Raw genomic sequence first — 20560 nt, 5'->3', positions numbered from 1 at the left:
CAGCCATATTATTTGGCTATTTCACGGTCTGGAAACATCTTCTTGAATAGAGGGCCTGCTTGGTCTGCAGCACACAATGGCAAGTTATGTTCTGCAATAAATGTGGTGAACATAGCTTCTGCCCGAATTGGTCTCAAATCACTTGCTTGATGAAAAAAATGACTATTTTAGGGACAGCATCTGTACTGGCCACACTCTTTAAATGTTTTTTGCCCTCCACATGGCGTTGACAGTCTGCAAGACACACACACACACACACACACACATAGTTCTTACTTTGACTAGTAAGGTTATAGACATTTTTACAGTTTGACCTGACTCCAAAGTATCATGTATTTTAATATTAAACAGTAAAACTCTAAATTTTCCTTATATAATATTTGTGCTTATACAAGTTACTTGCATTAAATTATTTCAATACAAATGAATAAAAAATAACATTTATATGCATTTAATGGTAATTATTTATTTTGTAAATTGCAATAGGTGTTTCCGTTCTCAAGAATGTAATATTAAATTGGCTTAAAGCACATATGCACACATCACCTGGGCTAATTTACTAATTACCTGCAGCTCCCTGGTGGCTTATGTCCACATCATAATTGCAGATTGTGCAAAATGCATGGTGAGGTTGTTTAGAGGGTCGCAAGCATGGCCACTGTTCTTGATATTTAGACAAAAACTTCTGAGACACATGGACCCTCTTCTTTTCGGCACGTCTGCTAACCAATCCCTCCCTGTCTGCTTCTCCCTCATCTGCCGTAGCACGAGTTGCAAAACGAACTGCGACAAAAAGTAATGGCTGCATGTTTAAACTGTAAAAATAATCACATTCCTCCATATATACAGGCCAAATCTATCTGCAATGGATAAAGGCAAAAACACACACACACACAGTTTACCTTACCAGAACAGCAGCAAGTGGCGAACCGGAGGGAGAGAGGAGCAGCGGGCAGGACGATGCAGGGAGGAGGGGGGCGGGAGTGTTACGCTGTTGGTTAGGCAGCATAGTTTTTCTCTGCTTTTCTGCAATGATTGGCTTAAACTTCTTCACCATGCCGCTGAGTCGTGTTGTCTGACACGAGTACCAGACGTGCATATTTGCCCACAGAACTCAACTCACGTGTCCGCAGCTTTTTGGATAGTTTAGAGAGGTGAATCGTACCAGCGTAAATAGATGCCAAATTGCGTACTGGCTACGCAAAATGCGTACAGGTTGGCAGGTCTGTTTTTGAGTTGGCTAGTCCTGCCCCTCATGGTGCTCTCCAGACTTGTCCACTGTGTTGAATAAACAGAGGGCGAGTCTGGCAGGCCAGGCTAAGAAACCCAAGCATTAACATTTTGTTTCTTTAAGTCAATGACGTTGCGGTGATTTACAAATGTGTGGGAATGTTTTACCTTTAAGATCCAAACTGGAAAAATGAGAAGAAGTGAAACTAGAGCCACGCTGCTGCAGAGGTTTAGCCAACAACACTAAAGAAATGCCTGGATTTCTCACTTTAGCACTTCTGACAAAAAACACGTCTGAAGATTCGTCAGAAAAGAAAGAGATCTTTACTCTGGATGGAACACTCAGAGCTCCTTTTGGGTTTTGAAAAAGATTTCTGAAACCATGATTTACGTTCTGTTATTCTCAATTTGTGTCTGAGCTTTGATGAAATGTGAATCCGACTTGCACTTAATGGTTCAAGAATCTCCAACTCAGTTTAGTGAACATTGCAAATGCATTGAATGCAGGAGCTTTTATGAGCCCATCTCTGCTTTACTCACCACCCTTTGGTCATTTTCTTTTAACCTGCTTGTTTTTCAGGCATCTGCAGCATCCTCCTATGGAGATTACACCTCCTACATGCAGGCTGTCACTCAGTACTACTCCCAGCCTGCAACAGCCAATCAGGTGTACACCGGCAAGGTAAACCAGACTTTTGACCTTTTCATTGGGTCCTGTGTTCCGAGGCTGTTGGCGACTATCCATTGACAAAAATTTGCAAAAAAATGTGCAAATATGCAGTTGTTTGCAGTAGTCCCAGCCCAGTGACATCACTGGCTCAGTCAGGATTCCCAGAAACTCGCTCCCTGTTTCTGCTCTGTTCAAATCTGTGGCATTATTTGCATGTGTTGTTAGAATAGAGTCAGGCTCTGAAGTGAAGTAATTCTGCAGCCGTCTGGTCATCCCTTCCTCGGTGATGCTGAGGATGTGAATCAGTCGCACTGAGCAGGATTTGTGTCTGTATTCCTGATTCAAGTGGCAAGGCAAGGCAGCTTTATTTATAAATCACATTTCAAACAAGGCAATTCAATGTGCTTTATAATTAGCATTAAATGGCATTAGGGTTTTAAGTTTCAATTTAAACAACACTAGAGTTGGGACAGATCTGAGGTCCTGGGGGAGCTGATTCCATATGTGAGCAGCACAGTAGCTAAAAGCAGCTTCACCGTGTTTGGTTCTGACCCGGTTCTACCAGCTAATTGTTACCTAGGGATCTCAGAGCCCTATTGGGTGTATAAACTGGGATGAGATCTCACTGAGTGATTTATAAACTAGTAGAAGCACTTTGAAATCTATTCTGTAGTTTACTGGTGACCAGTGAAGGGATCTAAGAACAGGAGTGATGTGCTCCGTTCTCTTAGTTCTTGTTAAAACTCTAGCAGCAGCATTCTGAACAAGCTGCAGTTGCTTCACAGCTTTTTTGGGAAGACCAGTTAGAAGACCATTGCAGTAGTCCAGCCGACTAGAAATAAAAGCATAAATAAGTTTCTCTTAAGTTTGGTCTGGACATGAGACCTCTGACTCTTGATATTTGATGAAGGTGATGAAACGCTGATTTAGTTATAGCCTGAATATGTCCAGAGAAGTTCAGGTCTGAGTCAAAGATAACACCAAGATTTCTAATCTGGGTCTTTGTCTTTATTCCATTGAAGTTCAGCTGAGCAATAACCTCCATCCTAACCTTCTCATTGCCAAAAACAACAACTTCAGTCTTATCTTTGTTTAACTGAAGGAAGTTTGACTGCATCCAGTCGTTTACTTGTTCTAGGCACTGACAGAGTGAGTCCAGTGGGCGATGGGGCTAGGCAGATCTGGGTGTCATCAGCATAGCTGTGATAGGCTATGTTGTTCAGTATGACCTGACTCGGGGGGGAGCATGTAGAGATTAAAGAATAGTGGTCCTTGAATTGAGCCGTGGGGGACCCCATATGTCATGGTGATCTGCTTTGATTTGTGATCCCCAATAGAGACAATATAGCCCGTCTTTCGGATATGATTGGAACCAGGCAAGGACTGTAACGGATTGTTCCACCCAGTTTGCGAGTCTGTCCAGAAGGACACAAATGAACAGAAATGTAAACCATTATTTTTGTAGTTTTTAAAGTCTTCATGAACACCAAACAGCCTGGGTGGAAGGTTTACTTCAGGGTTTATTCATACTTGAGCCACTAGAGGTCGGAGAAGGCATCAGCACTTAAGAGGAGAAAACAGATTCATGTTTCATTTCTTAATGTCTGAAGCAGCTGTTGTTTTGTGCATCTCTTACAGGAAGTAGATGTTTGCAAGCCTCTGGGAGTTCCTCTGCACGCGGTCCCTAACGGCCCCGCCCCTCCGCCGGCGGTCTTACCCACTGCTGCCGCCGTGCTCCCTGCCTACAGCACCCTGCCTTTATTGCCCAGCTTCCTGGGGACGCCTCACCCGCCAGCGGCCACGCCCAGCCCGGTCACACATCCTCATGCAGCTGCCACCGACTGGAACGCCTACTACTATGTGAGTGGAGACGTTTTACTTCGCTAACCAACCAAATCCAGAAGCTTAAGCTTCCCCTGACAGCTTGGTTTTCTTTCTAATGTCCACCTGCAGCAGCAGAATAAAGTCTATAACACCCATTTGGGTGTTCAGTGGTACTCAGAATGATGGATTTGTGAGTGAAAAAGTCTTTATTCTCCTACTGGAGCTGCTTCACATTAACAACAAATAAAGCAAGAAATAATTTGAGGTTGAAACAAGTAATCATGAGAGAAAATATGTATGGATGTGCAATTAAGGCTTTTTCTTATAAAAACAAATCTGAGAGTCATCACTCCTGCAGCGAGAGATCATTGTGCCTTGATAATGATTAAAAAATACATGGATTTTTAAATGATTAAAACATGTTTTTTTTAAAAATGAAATAAGCATGAGTTTACAGTAATAATAACCATGTTGAATGTTTGATTATTTGCCTCATTATTTTAAATTTAAAAAATGCTTTGAGGACACATTTTTCTGAATGATTAAAATGCGATTAATAAAGATTAATTAATTACAAAGCCTCTAATTAATTAGATTAACTTTAAGAGGATTTTTTGTTGGTTTTTTTGTACAGAAAACAGAGCTTTATAGGTGGTATGCGCACACACACACACACACACACTAGAGGTCAGAGAAGGCATCAGACATACTCTCCCTCTCACACACACACACACATAGGCCCAATCCCAAAACTCTTCCTGCAGTCTTCAGCAAAGTGCACCTGGAGAAAGTGCGCTGTGAGGCTTTTGAGTGTGTAGTACACAAGTGTGCAAATAACTGCAACGCATGCTGGGATGCTGGTCGCAGTTATATATGTATTTTTTTAAACATTTATTAACAACTTTCAAACAACCAAACAATTATTTGAAATTACTTTACATTCACTGCTGCTTTGTGTAAAAGTTTCAGAGCATAAACTAGTCATCCTAAAATGAACTACTTTTATTAGTAATACATATTTTCAGAAAAGGCACTTGAGCCTTTTCTCCTGCAGCAATGGATTGTGGGTAATACCCTTTACCCAAGTCCGCATCGCTGCAGACTTGGGTAAAGTGCAGATCAAGGGCGCAAAAGGGGCGTGATCAACTTCTACACTTGCGAATCGGGACACACCTGGTCAGGATCCCATAATTGAAGGGCGCAAGGGTGGAAGTGTGAGTATTGGGATTGGGCCATAGAGCTTTGGAGCTGGTCTTCAACACCAAACTCAGCAAACAATTGAATGTATCTCCATTTTGATCTTAACCAGTTTGTCTGTGAAAAATAATAATATAATTTTAGATATTTTTTCTGCCAGTTTGTAGATTAGAGAGTAGTCGTCAAATAACAACCTATGATAAATCGTTTTAATGCTTTATGTCTAAACAAAACATCAAATTGAGGTATTTTTACTGGTCAGGGAAGGGCAGTCTGTATGGAGTCATCAAAGAGACAAAAGCATAATTGAAGTCTTCACTTCACTTATGTGGGTTTTATTTTCAGAAGCTTTATTGTTAAAGTATTTTGGGTTATTCTAACCAGAGTTAAATTTACTCTCTTTTTGTCATGTTTTTAGAACTATTTAACTGTTTTCGAATCAGATGTGATATCTCTGAGATCACTGCATGACCAGATTAATATAATTTCATAATTCAGTAGTTTTTTATTGTAGGGATTAACATGTTATCTGTTAAATTGCAGTTTTTAGTATAAGCTGATCTCCTATTTTCAAAACAAGGTGAAAACACGATCATTTAACACATAATAACATGTTAAATCTACCCTGGTACAGCGGTCCCTCGCTATAACCTTTCGTGACCTCGCTGATTTCTTTGTGCAATTCTGCATGTTTTTTAAACAGCGCATTGGGTTCTGTATCCAAAGGTGCAATGGTTTGAACTTTTAGAGTGTTTAAACAAAAGAGAAAAGGGAGAACATGCTAATGCCTGTCTGAGAAAAGTGTATTAAGTGTGTAGGGAGGGGTTTTACAGCCTTAAAACGTTGTGGTGGTACGATGAGACGAGCACGTCTGCAGAGCAGAGGAGGAAAGAAAGAAAGAAAGAAAGAAAGAAAGAAAGAAAGAAAGAAAGAAAGAAAGAAAGAAAGAAAGAAAGAAAGAAAGAAAGAAAGAAAGAAAGAAAGAAAGAAAGAAAGAAAGAAAGAAAGAAAGAAAGAAAGAAAGAAAGAAAGAAAAAAAACGTGTTTGATATAGCGCCTCTCAAGAGAAAAATCACGAGGTGCTTCACAGGAACAAAAGGTTAACAAATAAAGATTTTTAGAAAAAATATTTAAAAAATCATAAAAATTGGGGAAAATTAATTGTTGTGATTTTAAAAATGTGAGGAAAGGGAAAGAGAAAATAAATAGGAAAGATCCCGGGAAAGGCAGAATAGATAAAAAGAGCAGAACAAGGAGAGGGTGATGAAGGTCACACCAAAGCTTGGACAGGTGAGTCTTCAGCTGCTTTTTAAAGGAGACCACTGAGTCCACTGATCTCAGGCTCAGGGGGAGAGAGTTCCAGAGTCTGGGGGCCACAGTGCTGCACAACCAGTAGGCTTTGATCACTGGACCTCAGGGACCTGCTGGGGGTGTAGGGACTAAGAAGATCACCAATGTAAGATGGTGCTTGTCCATGTAAGGCCCTATAGACCAGAACCAAGATCTTGAAATGAACCCTGAAGTTGACTGGCAGCCAATGAAGCTGGAGGAGAAGCGGGGTGATGTGTGTGTTTTTGGAGGACTTGGTCAGAAGCCGAGCACAGGCGTTCTGAACCACCTGTAGACGGTTCAGGGAGGTTCTGCTCAGACACGTGAAAAGAGAGTTACAGTAGTCTAAGCATGAGGAGATGAAGGTGTGGAGAGGAGCGTGTTGACTGTTAAATGGCTGTAGCGCATTAGTCATCAGTGCTCCTGCATCTTTATATCCAGAACGTGACGACGAAAGCCTGAAACGCTGATGTGAGTGTGTGCAAATCAGCCAGTTCACCTATGCTGGAATTAAAACTGTTGAGGCACGGACATTCTGGTGTTTTTTCGTGTGTGACTTCAGTAGTAGCTGCATACGCTACAAACATCTATAATAAATGTAAAAAAAAAATAAATAAAGCGGAGTACTTTGCGGATTTCACCTATTGCAGGTTATTTTTAGATCATGACTGCTGTGGTAGACAAGGGACCACTGGATCACGAAAAGTGATTTTTTTCTTAGGTTTCTTTTTTAGAAAAACAATCCATCGTGTGTAAATCTGCTACTGCTTTTTTCACACGGACCATTTTGCTGTCTGTTTCGTCAGAACCAGACGAGGGGTGTGAAGAGAGAGTACCCTCAGCTCGCCGTGCCGGAGGCGCCACCACCAGAGGGCTCTTACATCGGACAGCACTCCCAAGGCCTGGGGGGTCAGTACGCCGACTACTTCAAGAGGAAAAGGCTCTAAAAGACTCAAACCACCTTCAAGCCTAAAGGGAAGGGAGGCACAAACAGCTGGATGTCACAGCTCCCTCTAGTGGCTGCAGGCTTGCATCCCTGCAGAAGGTGTTGAGTTGTGTATGATCGGGATTCAGGGCTGCTGGTGGCACTAGTGAACGTAAGCCATAGTGCTCTTTGATTTGTTTTTATCTTTAGCACTTCTGTAAACACACACATACACAGTGTTGCTTCTGTCCTGTTCAAGCCTTAACTATTTAACTTAACCGTTTGTTTCTCAGCCAGCTGTTACCTGTAGCTGTTAGCTTTTTTTCTAACATGACGTGTGCTGAACTATTTAAGCTCGTGTGTGTACGAGCTGCTTTTGTGTTTGCAGGCAGCGACTGTCCTGCCAGTCTGATATTCTACGCTCACGCTTTGATCCGTCGGTTTTTACTGACATTTGCTCATCCCTAGCCTAGTGAACTAGACCAAATTCTTGCTTTGCAAAGTTTGGTCTAGGCACGCTCCATTGGAACCTCCGCAGCTCCTACCAGGACTCTGGCTGGCCAATCACAGCTCTCTAGAGGGGTTTCAAACACATAAAGAGCTGTGATTGGTCCATAATGGTGGGCCAATCGTAGTGCTCTATCTGCTTAGTGAACAAATGCAACAGAGTGAAACAAGAGTATGTCACATTCATTGTCCAGTGGAAGGCGGAGATCATTTGAAAGACAACGGTAGAACCCGCCCCACAACCGAGAGCCGTCAATGGAGCGTGGCCAGACTAAATAATACATTTATTTAGTCTGGCTTGCCAGGCTAGCTCATTCCCGCTTCACTGCCTGTTATTACCCAGGATCTGCTTTAAATCTCCCTGCTGGGAATTGCGCGCGCGTGTGTTTCTATGCTGTATCTGTAGGAAGTGTCAGCCATTTCTATCCCAAAGTTTGGGAACACATCAGGAAACAAATGGGGTCTGAGAGCTGATTGAAACCATTAATATGGTGACTTCTAATAACTTCCCTTAATGGACACACCAGTTTTTTATTTGTAGGGAAACATTTGGGGAGGACAGTCTGTAAATTGTGCGTTGTAATATAATATATCTGAAGCCATGCGTATCAGACAGTAATATATAATAAAAGGAGCGTTTCGGAGCTCTTCTTTTGATTGTGCTGTTCTACAGAAATGGAAAAAACATTAAATGTTCTTTTGTCATTCTACAATATACTGGTATATATTTGTAATATAATAATATTCCAAGGCAATTCAAGTAATTATTATTATGAAGTCAATATATGAGACTTAAAATGTGTTTTTCTGTTTTTAAGCCAAGTAATAAGGCAGGTCTCTTCCTCTGCTGTTTTGCAGGAAATTAGGTGCAAACAGGAGCTTTAAATCCTTTTTGAAGTTATTAATTATTAGTTATTGTTGTGGGAAAGGATAAAGGTAGCATGGATGTTTGGGCTGCTGACGATCAAAGGAAAAACTCAAAGGAGGACGTTTATTTTATTTTATTTATTTGCTTGTTTCCAATCAAAACTAAAGTTGATAAAGCAGAAATTATTTGAGTAAAGTAGTCATGAGATCAAAACAGGAACCAAATGCTGAATCAGCTCAGCTGCAGAGACTAATACCCACAATGCACTGGATAAACACACAACTGGAGAATAACTGCATATAATTTGAACCAAAGATTAGTGAAGTTTCTGGTGTGTTGCTGTTTGAGGCTCTTATTGTGAAGGATTGAATTCTAGTTGAGCACAGCAGCTTCCCTCCCTAAGCCTTCGTTTCTCAGTGTTTGAAGTTTTCTCCTGACATTTTCATTTCATCCCAATTTTTTCTACATTCTTCCCAAATATTTCTACATTTTCCCCAATAATTTTGAAACTTTTAATGTGTGAACCTTTATTTTGACATATGAAGTTATCTTTTAAATGTTATTTCAACCTATTTTACTTAATTCTAGAAATTGTGATTTAGCATCTTTTTTTTTTTGTTTACTTTAATTTTTCAACTACACGAACTACAACAAATCTTTCCCTACTATGGAAGCCCATTCCCGCCAATCCGGTTTGAAAAAAATATGAGATACTATCTCATAATTATGACTTAGCGATCTAATTGTTATGAGATAGCTAAGTCATACTTATGAGATCAAACCAATTTATTTAGCGATGGGAATGGGCTTCCATACATTTTCTCCATATTTATTTACAATTATTAATTTATTGTCTTCTTAGTGATCTTCATACGGCATCACATAGTCGCTTCAGGAGTAAAATCAGATTTTTTTATTTTACTTTAAGGAAATATTCAGATTTAATTGTCTGTGACATTTAAAGGATTAAAGAACGAGTTACAATGACATTTAATTTTCCTCTGGGATGATTATAAAGTATTTTTCAATGTAAAATCCTGCAGAATACCTTCCTTTTTTTAGATTTAACAATGAAACTTTTTTTTTCTAGGAGAAATATTTGCCAAAAGTGAATTATTATTTTTACGAAATATTGTTGCACAGTCAGAGCGTGGACTGTTAAACACCAGAGGACTTTACAGGCCAAACCGGCAATAAAATAACACTCCTTTAGCTGTAGAGATGAATGTAAAAGCTGTTTGTTTTTAGCCGTTCTAGTCAGACGCTGATTTTTACACCTGCTGAAAACTTTTTTCTTGTATCTCATTTATTCTTTTCATTCTGCTCCCAAGCATTTGAATGTATATCCCTGAGCAGAATATTAATTGCATCCCCACGGTGATCACACACAGTTGAGATGAGAGGGTTAAGTAGAGTCCAGATCTGTGCTGAGAGGTTTTTCTGCTCCAAGGAGTCGGAGGTGTCGGCTTCAGTGTTTTTCACTAAAATCAGATTTAAGTTCAAGTAAACTTCTGTCTCTATAATAGCTTTGAATCCATATTTGTGCTGCAGATATTCTTAGTTTTAAGCATGTTTGTGGAGTTGTCGGGCAGAAACTCATCTTCATTGTGTTTTATTTGAAGAAAACTCAAGTTTTTTTGCTTCAGTCTTGATTTAAACACTTCACCTTCCATTATAAAGTAAGTTAAAACCCAACGAGACAAAGGCTCATTCGCTTGGTGAGGTGTGTTTTACACACACACACTCACTAGCTTTGTTGTTTTTAGGCCGTTTTAACATTTTCTCCACTCAGGCACTTATCTTCCACCATGGGATCCTCAGCTGGATCCACTCTGAGACGTCTAGAGCCAATCAGACAGGTTTTTATGACCCCAGGATGACAGCTTGAGTGGTTGAAAGGATCTTTGCTCTTCCATCCTGGTGCATCTGTTTGTGGAGGTGAAGATAACAAACAGCAGTAAACATGTTGAATGTTGCCCATGGCAAGCTTTGTGAAGCCTTTAGGGGTGTGTGTTAGAGGATCTGATCTCTGAGCTGTTGCTGCATCCTGGTTCATCAGTGTTGTTCATGCTGTCTAGGTATTACTGTGAATTTAGGGTTCCTTTAATAATCGGCTCCAAATTCTGATGCTCCCTCCACCATGCTTCACATGAGGGGTGTCACCATAAGCTGGCAGTAAAACAAGTAACACAAATAGTTTGTCCATCCATCCTTTTTCAGCCACTTATCTTGAGTCGGGTCACTGAGGCAGCAGCTTAAGCAGAGAGACCCAAACTTACCTCTCACCAGCTACTTGGGCCAGCTCCTCCAGGGGAATCCAATGACGTTACCTGGCTAGCTGAGAGACATAGTCCCTCCAACGTGTCCTGGGTCTTCCCAGTTGGAAAACCTCACCAGGGAGCCGTCCAGGAGGCATGCTGACCAGATGCCCAAGCCACCTCAACTGGCTTCTTTTGATGTGGAGGAGCAGCGGGTCTACGCCGAGGCCCTCTCGGATGGCTGAGCTCCTCACCCTACCTCTGAGGGAGAGCCCAGCCACCCTGTGGAGAAAACTTATTTTGGCCGCTTGTATCTGTGATCTCGTTCTTTCAGTCACTACCAAAAGCTTGTGACCATAGGTGAGGGTAGGAACATAGATTGACCAGTAAATTGCCCCCGCATCACTGAAGACACAGCATGAATCCACCTATTGATCTCACGCTCCAGCTTTCCCTCACTCATGAACAAGACCCAGAGATACTTAAACTCCTCCATTTGAGGCGGGACCTCATCCCTGACCTGGAGATGGACTTCTACCCTTTTCCGATACCCCTAAGAGTACAGAGCTGGTCCGGTGTTCCACGGCCAGGACAAAAACCACATTGCTCCTCCTGAATCTGAGGTTTGGCAATCCAATGGACCCTCCTCTCCAAAACCCCTGAATAGACCTTACCAGGGAGACTCAGAAGTGTGATCCCCCTGTAGTTGGAACACAGTCTGCGGCCCCCCTTTTTAAATAGAGGGACCATCACCACAGTCTGCCAATCTAGTGGAACTGCTCCCGATGTCCACGCGGTATTGCAGAGCCACGTCAACTAACACAGCCCCACAACATTCAAAGCCTTAAGGAACCTCCGGGAGGATCACCGAAGAGTTTTTTTAACCACCTCAGTGACCTTGGCCCCAGAGATTGGAGAGTCCAACCCAAACTCCCCAGACTCTGAAAGACGTGCCCGTGGGACTGGGAGCTCGTCGAAGTATTCCACCCATCGATCCATAATGTCCTGAGTAGAGGTCAGCAGCACACCGTCACCACTGTAAACAGTATTGGTAGCACACCGCTTTCCCCTCGTGAGACGCCGGATGGTGGACCAGAATCTCCTCAAAGCCGTACAGAATTCTTGCTCCATGGTCTCACCAAACTCCCACGGCTGGGTTTTTGCCTCCGCGACCACCTAAGCCTCATTCCACTTGGACTGCCGGTATCCATCAGCTGCCTCTGGAGTCCCACAGGGCAAAAAGATCCAATAGGACACTTTCTTCAGCTTGACAGCATCCCTAACTGCCGGTGTCCACCAGTGGGTTTGGTGCCACGACAGGCACAGACAACCCTGCAGCTGCAGCTCCGGTCAGCCGCCTCAACAATAGAAGCACGGAACTTGGACTCAACGCTTCCTTCGGGACGTGTTCGAAATTCTGTTGGAGATGGGAATTGAAGCTCCTTCCGACAGGAGAGTCTGCTAGAAGTTCCCAGCAGACCCTCACAATACGTTTTGGCCTGCCGGGCCTGACCGGCTTCCTCCCCCACCATCGAGGCCAACTTACCACCAGGTAATGGTCTGTTGACAACTCTACCCCTCTCTTCACCCGAGTGTCCAAGACATGCCGCCGCAGATCAGAAAACAACAACAACGTCAATCATCGAACTGCAGCCTAAGGTATCCTGGTGCCAAGAGCACCTATGGACACCTTTATGCTTGAACATGGTGTTCGTTATGGACAATCCATGACGTGCAGTAACAAAACACTGCTCAGATTCAGATCAGGGGGCCGTTCCTCCCAACCACACCTCTCCAAGTCTCGCTGTCATTGCTCACGTGAGCATTAAAGTCCCCCAGCAGAACGAGGGAGTCACTGGAAGGAGCACTCTCCAATATACAGGCACCAAGATGGGCGGCAACAAATACGCCCACCCCTGTTGTGCGCCTCTCAGTGGGAGCAACTCCAGAGTGGTAGAAAGTCCAACCCCTCTCGAGGAAACTGGTTCCAGAGCCAGACCCATGCGTTGAGGTGAGTCCAATTATATCTAGTCCAAACCTCTCAACCTCACACACCAACTCTGGCTCTTTCCAACATTCCACATACCATGAGCCAGCTTTCGTAGCCGAGGATCAGACCACTAAGGTCCCTGCCTTCGGCTACAACCCGACACACAATGCACCCGACTCCTTTGGCCCCTCCCACATGTGGTGAGCTCATGGAAAGGGGGACCCACATCTCCTTTTCAGGCTGTGCCCGGTCGAGCTCCATGGGTAAGAGCCCAGCCACCAGGCGCTCGCCAATGTGCCCCAACTCCAGGCCTGGCTCCAGAGGACGGCCCCAGTGACTTGTGTCCTTGCGAGGGAACACTGTTTCCATTAGTACTGTTCATCATAAGAGGTCCACAAATAGTTTGTGCTACAGTTAAAAGTGTTTCCTAATATTAAAAATTGGTTGCTTGATACAACACAAAGCAAATGAAACATGAAAAAATGACCATGTGTGACCATTTTGATTTAAAAAAAGAAAACAAAATTTTACTGGAGGTAACGCATGGAGCTGTGGGTGAGGACATCTGGATCTTCTTCCTGTTTAGACTCTTGCCAGTCAGCTGGAGATGCCTGTGATCACAATAAAACCTTTACTCTAAACCATTTGTTCAGAATGAACTCAGCGGTTCCAGCTGCCACAGAGTCAGAGATAATGAGCTGATGTTTCTCCTGCTGGTACTGTGTCAGAGTGTGTGTGTGTGTGTGTGTGTGTGTGTGGGGGGGGGGTTCTGGCAGGTAAAGGATGGAAAGGGGAGAGCTGAAAAACAACTCTGGCTGCCTGCAGGGATTTATTCTGAGTGCTCGCTCAGCGTATTGTTGGTTTATTCTGCCAGAGTCCTGCACTCTACTACACCTGTAGAGACCACACACACACACACACACACACACACACACACACACACACACACACACACACACACACACACACACACACACACACACACACACACACACACACACACACACAATCTTACAGGTATTCTAGATTTGTATGTTTTATTAAGCTTTTCACCTTGTTTCTTTACATGTGGAGCAAATTGTTTTCAGCATCAGCAGATTCACATCAGATGTTGACAAATCTGCTGAAATGTTTATAAAAGTTCAACTTTAAATATGATGATGAAACATGTGTATTATTTATAAAATGTTCTCAAAACAAATGAGAAAAGCAGTTAAGAAAAACTAGTTTGGGTACAACAACCTGCATTTAAACGCATTTTGTGTTTGGATGCTTTACCTGCTTTCAGCTTCAGATATGCTCTTCTACTCATTTGTAGACTTTTATGGTTTATTTTGAGATATTGTGCACTAGGGGGCGCTGAAGAGAGGCCAGACTGTGTTTTGGGTCAGAAGATGGGTTCTCAGATTCTGCCAGAGGTGTGGACTCGAGTCATTTTAATGACTTCTGACTTGACTTGATAAAATCTGTTAAGACTTACAACTTGGCTCTGACGCCAATGACTTGCATCAGTTGACTTGAGGAGTTGAGCATATTTGATATTTTAGCACAAAAGTGACCAGACATGGACAAAAATCATGAATCATTCTTCGTTCTGGGCAGCACTTTCTGCTTGTTTGAGCAAATAAGTTAAGCTTTAAGAAGCTTTATTTCTGGAATTTAAATGAAGTTGGACAGATGACTTGAAAATTCAAATTTAAGGACTTGGACTTGACTTGGACTCGACTTGACACTTGGCTGGAAAGACTTGCAAAGCAGTGACTTAGTCACACCTCTGGATTCTGCTGCATCCATCAGCGCTTAATGCATTCTAACTGCTGGTTGTCGTTTACAAGTCGTTTGCTTCTTTTGAACGAAACACTTCACAAATTTCGTCCACGCAACTTTTTATGGTTTTTCTTTTGATTTCAACCCATTTTAGGTTCAAATTGTTCTTTTTGGAATATTTACAGACCATAGTTTACTGGAGAGGAGGATCAAAACAGGGTCTCTGACTGTCCTGTGACCTGAAATGAAAAACACAAGCCCACGTCACAAGGATCAGTCTATGCTGAAGACCTCCATCTGTTAGACTCTCAGCTGAGGACAAAGGCTCGTCCTTCATTTTCAACAAAAGCACTATTCTATTCATATAATCTGTATTTTGGTAGCCTTCGCCTTAAATCAAGGTTCAATCCAGATTACTCTGTCCTGTTTAATGCCTACGGACTGCTGAGACAGTAAATGAGTGTGTGTGTGTGTGTGTGTGTGTGTGTGTGTGTGTGTGTGTGTGTGTGTGGATCTCAGCTTTACAATATTTGATGTTTTCCGATTCATTTGCTGTAAATAATTTCTGGTTTGCTGTGCTTGCTGCTTTGCAAACAGCTTTGTTTTTGTTTCCTAACTTGAAATAAAAATGTAGATTTTGCAAAAGTTTTATATCACACTGATGTTTTACTGTGAATAAGGTATTTCTACAGCAATCTGGGCATGTTGAATTAAAGCTGTACCATAAAGAGCTTTTCAGTAGTTATCATGGCTTTGGGTTTATTTATCTATCGTTTTTTATTTCTATTGTATTCCCTCTTATTTAGAGCAGAAGGAATTGTCTTTTATATTCCTTAATAAAACGTGGACCGAAGCACACGTGATTCTGGCAGTGCCTTTTTGTTTCCACCAGTTGCAGCGAGGCGAGACAAACCAGTCACTAAATCACCTGGCCAGGTGAGTGAAAACCCACACACACAAACCCATAGATACACATTTTTATATTCTCTCAAATATTGGCAAGTTTGCAGAAAAATGACAAAACTCAGACGCATAATTATGACTTTTGATGAGATTTGTGTGTCGGTGCAAATCTTTAAAGCATCTTAACTAAACAGATGAATGTAAAGCTACATAGTGAAGTTCTACTGCCCTCAAGTGTCTCCAGTAGGTAGGGCCAGCTGATCACATAAAAGCTCCATTTGGTTATAATAATGCAAAAGTTCAAAGAGGTTTATGTTCCTGTGCAAACGCAGCTAAAACACTTTCACTTTAGGTAAAAGTAACATTTCTGAAACTAGAAAATCCTATGCAGCACAAAAGATGCTGCGGTTTTTGTTTATAGTCCAATCCAAACATCACAGTTATGATTTTTAAAGAGCAAGTCACCCCCAAATAAACATTTTTTTTTTTGCTGATAAACTAAATAAATGAGTGTCTAATCGTGCTGTAGACACGTGTCGTCAATAATTTGGCACTTCAGTGCATCTTAGTTAAAATTTAAATATTCTGCCTAAAACTGGCAGTGTTGTGCCGTTGTCAGGTAAAAACTCTGCACTGTATTTTAATTTAAATCTGCCACCGCTATTGGCTAAGAAGTATGCTATGATGTAAACTGGTACATTATGATGTCACAATGCTGTCGTGAGCCTGAGTGTGTGTGTATTTGTTAGTGGCTCCGCCCTCTCGGTCTGCCACTTAACAGCATGTGTTGCATTTTTCAAACATGAAGTGGGAGTGGAGTTAGACTCTGGTAGGGGGTGACTTGCTCTTTAAGAACAGAGCAGTGAAAGTATCCTGCTGACTGTACTGGCTCTAACTGAATCCCACCTCTCCCCAGCTGCATTTGCACATCATGAACAGTAAATCCAGGCACAGTGATGCATATCAATCATGATACTTACACATACATATTTACATAGATAGATGGTGGGCAGCGTTTCCCTTATGAGTCCATAAATCAGCAGTGGCACTGAACCACCAGTCTGCCACTAACAGCCAGTCTTCTCTGCTCGGTCTCCATCTCACACATCGATCAGTGATGAACTGATCGCTACATCCTCAGCGAGCTGCAGGAGTCCTCATAAGTTTGACAATTCACGAAAAACAAAAATAAAAATATCGACTCACATTTGGAACGCTCTAAGGTGTTTGGATTTCCTTTCTTCAGGATTAGAAACCCTCAAAAAATAAAAATCTATGGTAAACTAAAGTTAAGGCTAGACTTTAGTTTTTCTATGATGGTCGTGGAAGGTTTCCGTGGGAGTTTGCTGAAGCTGCGGCTTGGAGTCTGTTCCTGAGCAGTGAAGCTGCACAAAGCAGATGCTGACCTGGGATCAGTTTGTTTCCCCGTCAGCCGGCGAGGCCAGCGTCACTCCCGAGGCTCCGACGGTCAAGCCTTCACAGCTGGTGTTGGTGCTGAAGCTGCTGCTGCTGCTGCTGCAGGATGGACAGCTCATCAATCAGACGGCTGAAGGCGATTCTCCTCTCGGGCTGCTGCTCCCAGCACCTCATCATCAGGTTGTAAACCTGGACACACACGGACTCCGTAAGAGTGCTGCTGCTTTTGCTGGTGTTGTGTAAAACACTATGCAGCAGAGTATGACTCATATTTCCCCATGATGATAAAACGCATACTTTCACAGTGTATAACTGAGTATTTTAACCCCTTAAAATTACAGGTTTACTGAACACAATGGCGTTTTGTTCCATGGGCGTTGGCCGTCGCTATGGAAACCACTACAACTACTACTTTGTCTGCCCAAAATAAGCAGATCTTTGTTTTTGAGGCTAAAGCTTTTCTAGATCGAACATTTGCTAAACTTAAAGATTAAAAAAACGTTCTAAACCAACCAGCTGTCTCTAAATCTCCCAACGTTTGCAGGCATGCAGGAAGAAACTAAAGCAGATCTACTGAAAGCACTGAAATCGTTGCTTCCTGTATAAATCTGGAGACATTTTGATGTCTAAATGTTAAGTTGTCCCTCGGACTAGGTGTCGGACTCGCGGTCCTGGTACCATCACTCTGGAACCAGCTCCCACAGTCAAGAAGGCGGTCTACTTCTTTGTCGGCCTTTAAGAGTCGCCTGAAAACCCTTTTTTTTTTGTTTAGCATTTCCTGAACATGCTTGCAGTTGGCTTACTTTTATGTAGTTTTTATTTTTGCTTTTAATTCTGTTGTTTCATGTTCAACGTTTTAATTACTTTTATCATGATTGTGTTTTGTTCTTCAGCGCCTCCAGTAATGGGTGAGGAAGGCGCTATATAAATAAAGCCGTAACTGATTGATTAAGACATTCCTTTTGGGGACAGCAGTAGCTCGGGAGGTAGAGCGGGTTCTCCAGTAATTGGAAGGTTGCAGGTTTGATCTTGGCTTCCAACAGAGAATTCTGCTGTTGTGTCCTTGGGCAAGACACTTAACCCACCTTACCTGCTGGTGGTGGTCGGAGGGACCGGTGGCGCCTGTGCTCGGCAGGCGTCGCCCCAGAGCAGCTATGGCTACATCGTAGCTCATCACCACCAGGGTGTGAATGTGTGGATGATCGATTGTGTTGTGAAGGGCCTTGGGGGGGGGGGGGGGGGGGGGGGTTGTAGAACCCTAAGAAGGTTCTATACCAGGGGTCGGCAACTCACAGCTCTTCCATCCATCTGATGCGGCTCTCTGTGCTTGTAAAATAATGAATGATATTTACATAAAATGCTTTATATTTTACTGCATTAATTTTACATCTGTAAGCCAATTCTAAATGTAAAGATTGTCTGCGTAAACCTGAACAGTTCCAATCCGATCTTGCTGTGAGACGCGGGTTGACGCGTCACGCTTGTGCGAAATCATATCGGCACTTTCTGAGCTGACGAGGATGTGAGATTCTGGGATTCTCCTCAGACGGCTCCTGGATGCGTCGCCACATTGGAGACAGGAACAAGCGCTATTCAGCCAAAGTTTCATAATCAGGGAACATTTTCTAAGTGACAAGTCTCTCTGAGAGACAGGGTTTGAAAAACACTCGCTTCAGTCGGAGGAATCTTCCTGCATGCGCTTTGGTTCTGCAACGCGCTCAAAGCCCATCTCCACATCTTCAACTCGCTGCGCACCTTATGTAGTACACGCTGACAGTGAGCTGCGCTGAGCAGTGTCCAGCCCAGATGTTCAGATGGGAATCTTTTCTTGAGTGATTTAGCTACATCTGCGATGTGCGTAGAATAAAGTGTCAGTTCGTCTGCATGCGTCGGGGTAATTCTTTCTATTCTTTCTCCGTCAAAAAAAACAGTCAAATACGGGACCTATCCGGTCAACACAAGCCCTGCTTTTAACTGTTCTGTTTTCTTGTGAAAATTGTTGCAAAGAGATATAATTAAACTTGATTAACACCAGAGCCAAGCGCACTGCGCCGTTGTCTCCGTCGCTGTAAATGAGGGAAAATCAAATTGATCGGATCCTTTTCTGACCTTCCCCACCTACAAAGTTTAATTACAACAATCAAACGTGACAGAGCCTGGATTTGTATTCTGAACAGTCTAAACATATTTTAAAAATAAACGTATAACAAAAGTGGCACCTGCTCAGTAAAACCACCAACAGGGTGAAAAATATCTAAATATTGTAGGCAGAGACGGGCTACAACCCCTGGATCCACTTTATATAAATAAGTTATAATAGCTTTGACGTACACGAGCGACCGGTACCGGATGCTGTCACCTGTTGTGAGCAGCGCTCTGCTGTCTGAGGGTAGGCCCCGCCCACAACGCCGCGGCTGCTGTGGCTCCCAGTGTTTTCTTTACTGTGGGAAACGGGTAATAATGGCTCTTTGATGGGAACAGGTTGCCGACCCCTGTTCTATACAAATACAGGCCATTTACCATTTACCAAAGTGGGATTGAGATACTCACAGCAGCAGGACAGCTGTCTGGGCGTGGCAGCCTTCTCCCATCCTGCAGCATCTTCACCAAGCGCATGACCGTCATCTGGCCGTGAGTCTGACCGATCATATTGAGGAAAACCTGGGGAGGTGAAGACAAAATCACATTACAGATTCCAATCCGTTCAGTTTATTTATATAGCACCAAATCACAACAAGAGTTGTCTCAAGGCAAAAAGTAAACATTCCAATTGAGTTCAGTTCGTTATGACAAAAGACTTTAAAGCAATCCTCATGCTAAGCAAGCATGTAGCGAAGGTGGAGAGGAAAACTCCCTCTGAAACACACTAAAACGTAGAAACTTCTGATGTTATTTTTACTCTTTGGGAACGTTTTTTATAGTTCTTAAAGGTCTTGTTCATTGAGAAGCATTAACACTTGAAACACCATCAGTCACTCTGAGCTTCACATGCAGGCTGAACGTGAAGATGTTCTTCAACCTCCGTCGCCTGCATTAGCCGCAGAAAGGAAATAAAGACCAGAAAAAGCCAGTCTCTTCTATGTCAGAGTAAACTAGTTTTCATGGCCCCGCCCACCTTGGCTTACGACAGCAGGATGCTGTCGATTTAGCGGCCAGGAGAGAGCAGAGTGTGTCTCGACTTTTAGAAGCTAACCATTAGCATTAGCAACATGGCGGAACTTGCTCAGACTTGCGTTATTCGTGGAGATAAAACATCAATGTTGCATTTTTTTAAACCATTAAAGAAGAGCGAACAGAAACACCAGAAGAGTTACGTAGCTGTTGGCCAATCAGAGTAGAGGTGTTTGCACATCGCAATCCTGCAGTTTTCTGCCTCTCAGTCCTTAGACTAACTTCTATCCTGAAACAGGAGCGCCAGAGCTTTATTTCCACAGAAAACAAATCACTGGGCATTTGTTCACACTAGTATAACGACTGACAGATCTTTAACTAAAAGGAAAAAGCTGCAGCTGACTGCAGTTTATAAAACTGATCATCTATCACTGCTCTCAGGAATTATTTGATGCATCTGTTTGTCTGTATGTTCCATCAAAGCTAATTCCTGGCAATAAAACTGATTCTAATTCTGCTGATTTTAGTTACTTTTCTTCCGCAATCAGAGGAAAATCTGATTAAT

The 20560-nt window shown here is 42.7% G+C and overlaps 2 protein-coding genes across 2 annotated transcripts in view; one reads left to right on the top strand and one right to left on the bottom strand.

Annotated features, from left to right (window-relative positions):
- The window catches only part of raver2 (ribonucleoprotein, PTB-binding 2), a 123267-nt gene extending 115871 nt beyond the window's left edge, over nucleotides 1-7396 (top strand). Inside the window, exons 14-16 of the mRNA XM_015970988.3 lie at nucleotides 1811-1912; nucleotides 3539-3760; nucleotides 7057-7396. Of these exons, the coding sequence (XP_015826474.3) occupies nucleotides 1811-1912; nucleotides 3539-3760; nucleotides 7057-7197 (465 nt within the window). The 3' untranslated portion in view covers nucleotides 7198-7396. The remainder of the gene's footprint in view (nucleotides 1-1810; nucleotides 1913-3538; nucleotides 3761-7056) is intronic.
- An 8990-nt stretch (nucleotides 7397-16386) lies between these two features.
- Nucleotides 16387-20560, bottom strand: part of jak1 (Janus kinase 1) — a 52292-nt gene continuing 48118 nt past the window's right edge. The window contains exons 24-25 of the mRNA XM_015970987.3: nucleotides 19435-19545; nucleotides 16387-17073 (exon numbers count right to left, since the gene is read on the bottom strand). Of these exons, the coding sequence (XP_015826473.3) occupies nucleotides 16945-17073; nucleotides 19435-19545 (240 nt within the window). The 3' untranslated portion in view covers nucleotides 16387-16944. The remainder of the gene's footprint in view (nucleotides 17074-19434; nucleotides 19546-20560) is intronic.

This window comes from Nothobranchius furzeri, chromosome 8 (assembly GCF_043380555.1).
Source record: "Nothobranchius furzeri strain GRZ-AD chromosome 8, NfurGRZ-RIMD1, whole genome shotgun sequence".
In the NCBI taxonomy this organism is placed as follows: Eukaryota; Metazoa; Chordata; class Actinopteri; order Cyprinodontiformes; family Nothobranchiidae; genus Nothobranchius; species Nothobranchius furzeri.
Note: the sequence above shows the minus strand (reverse complement) of the source record. Positions and strands in the feature narration are given on the sequence as shown.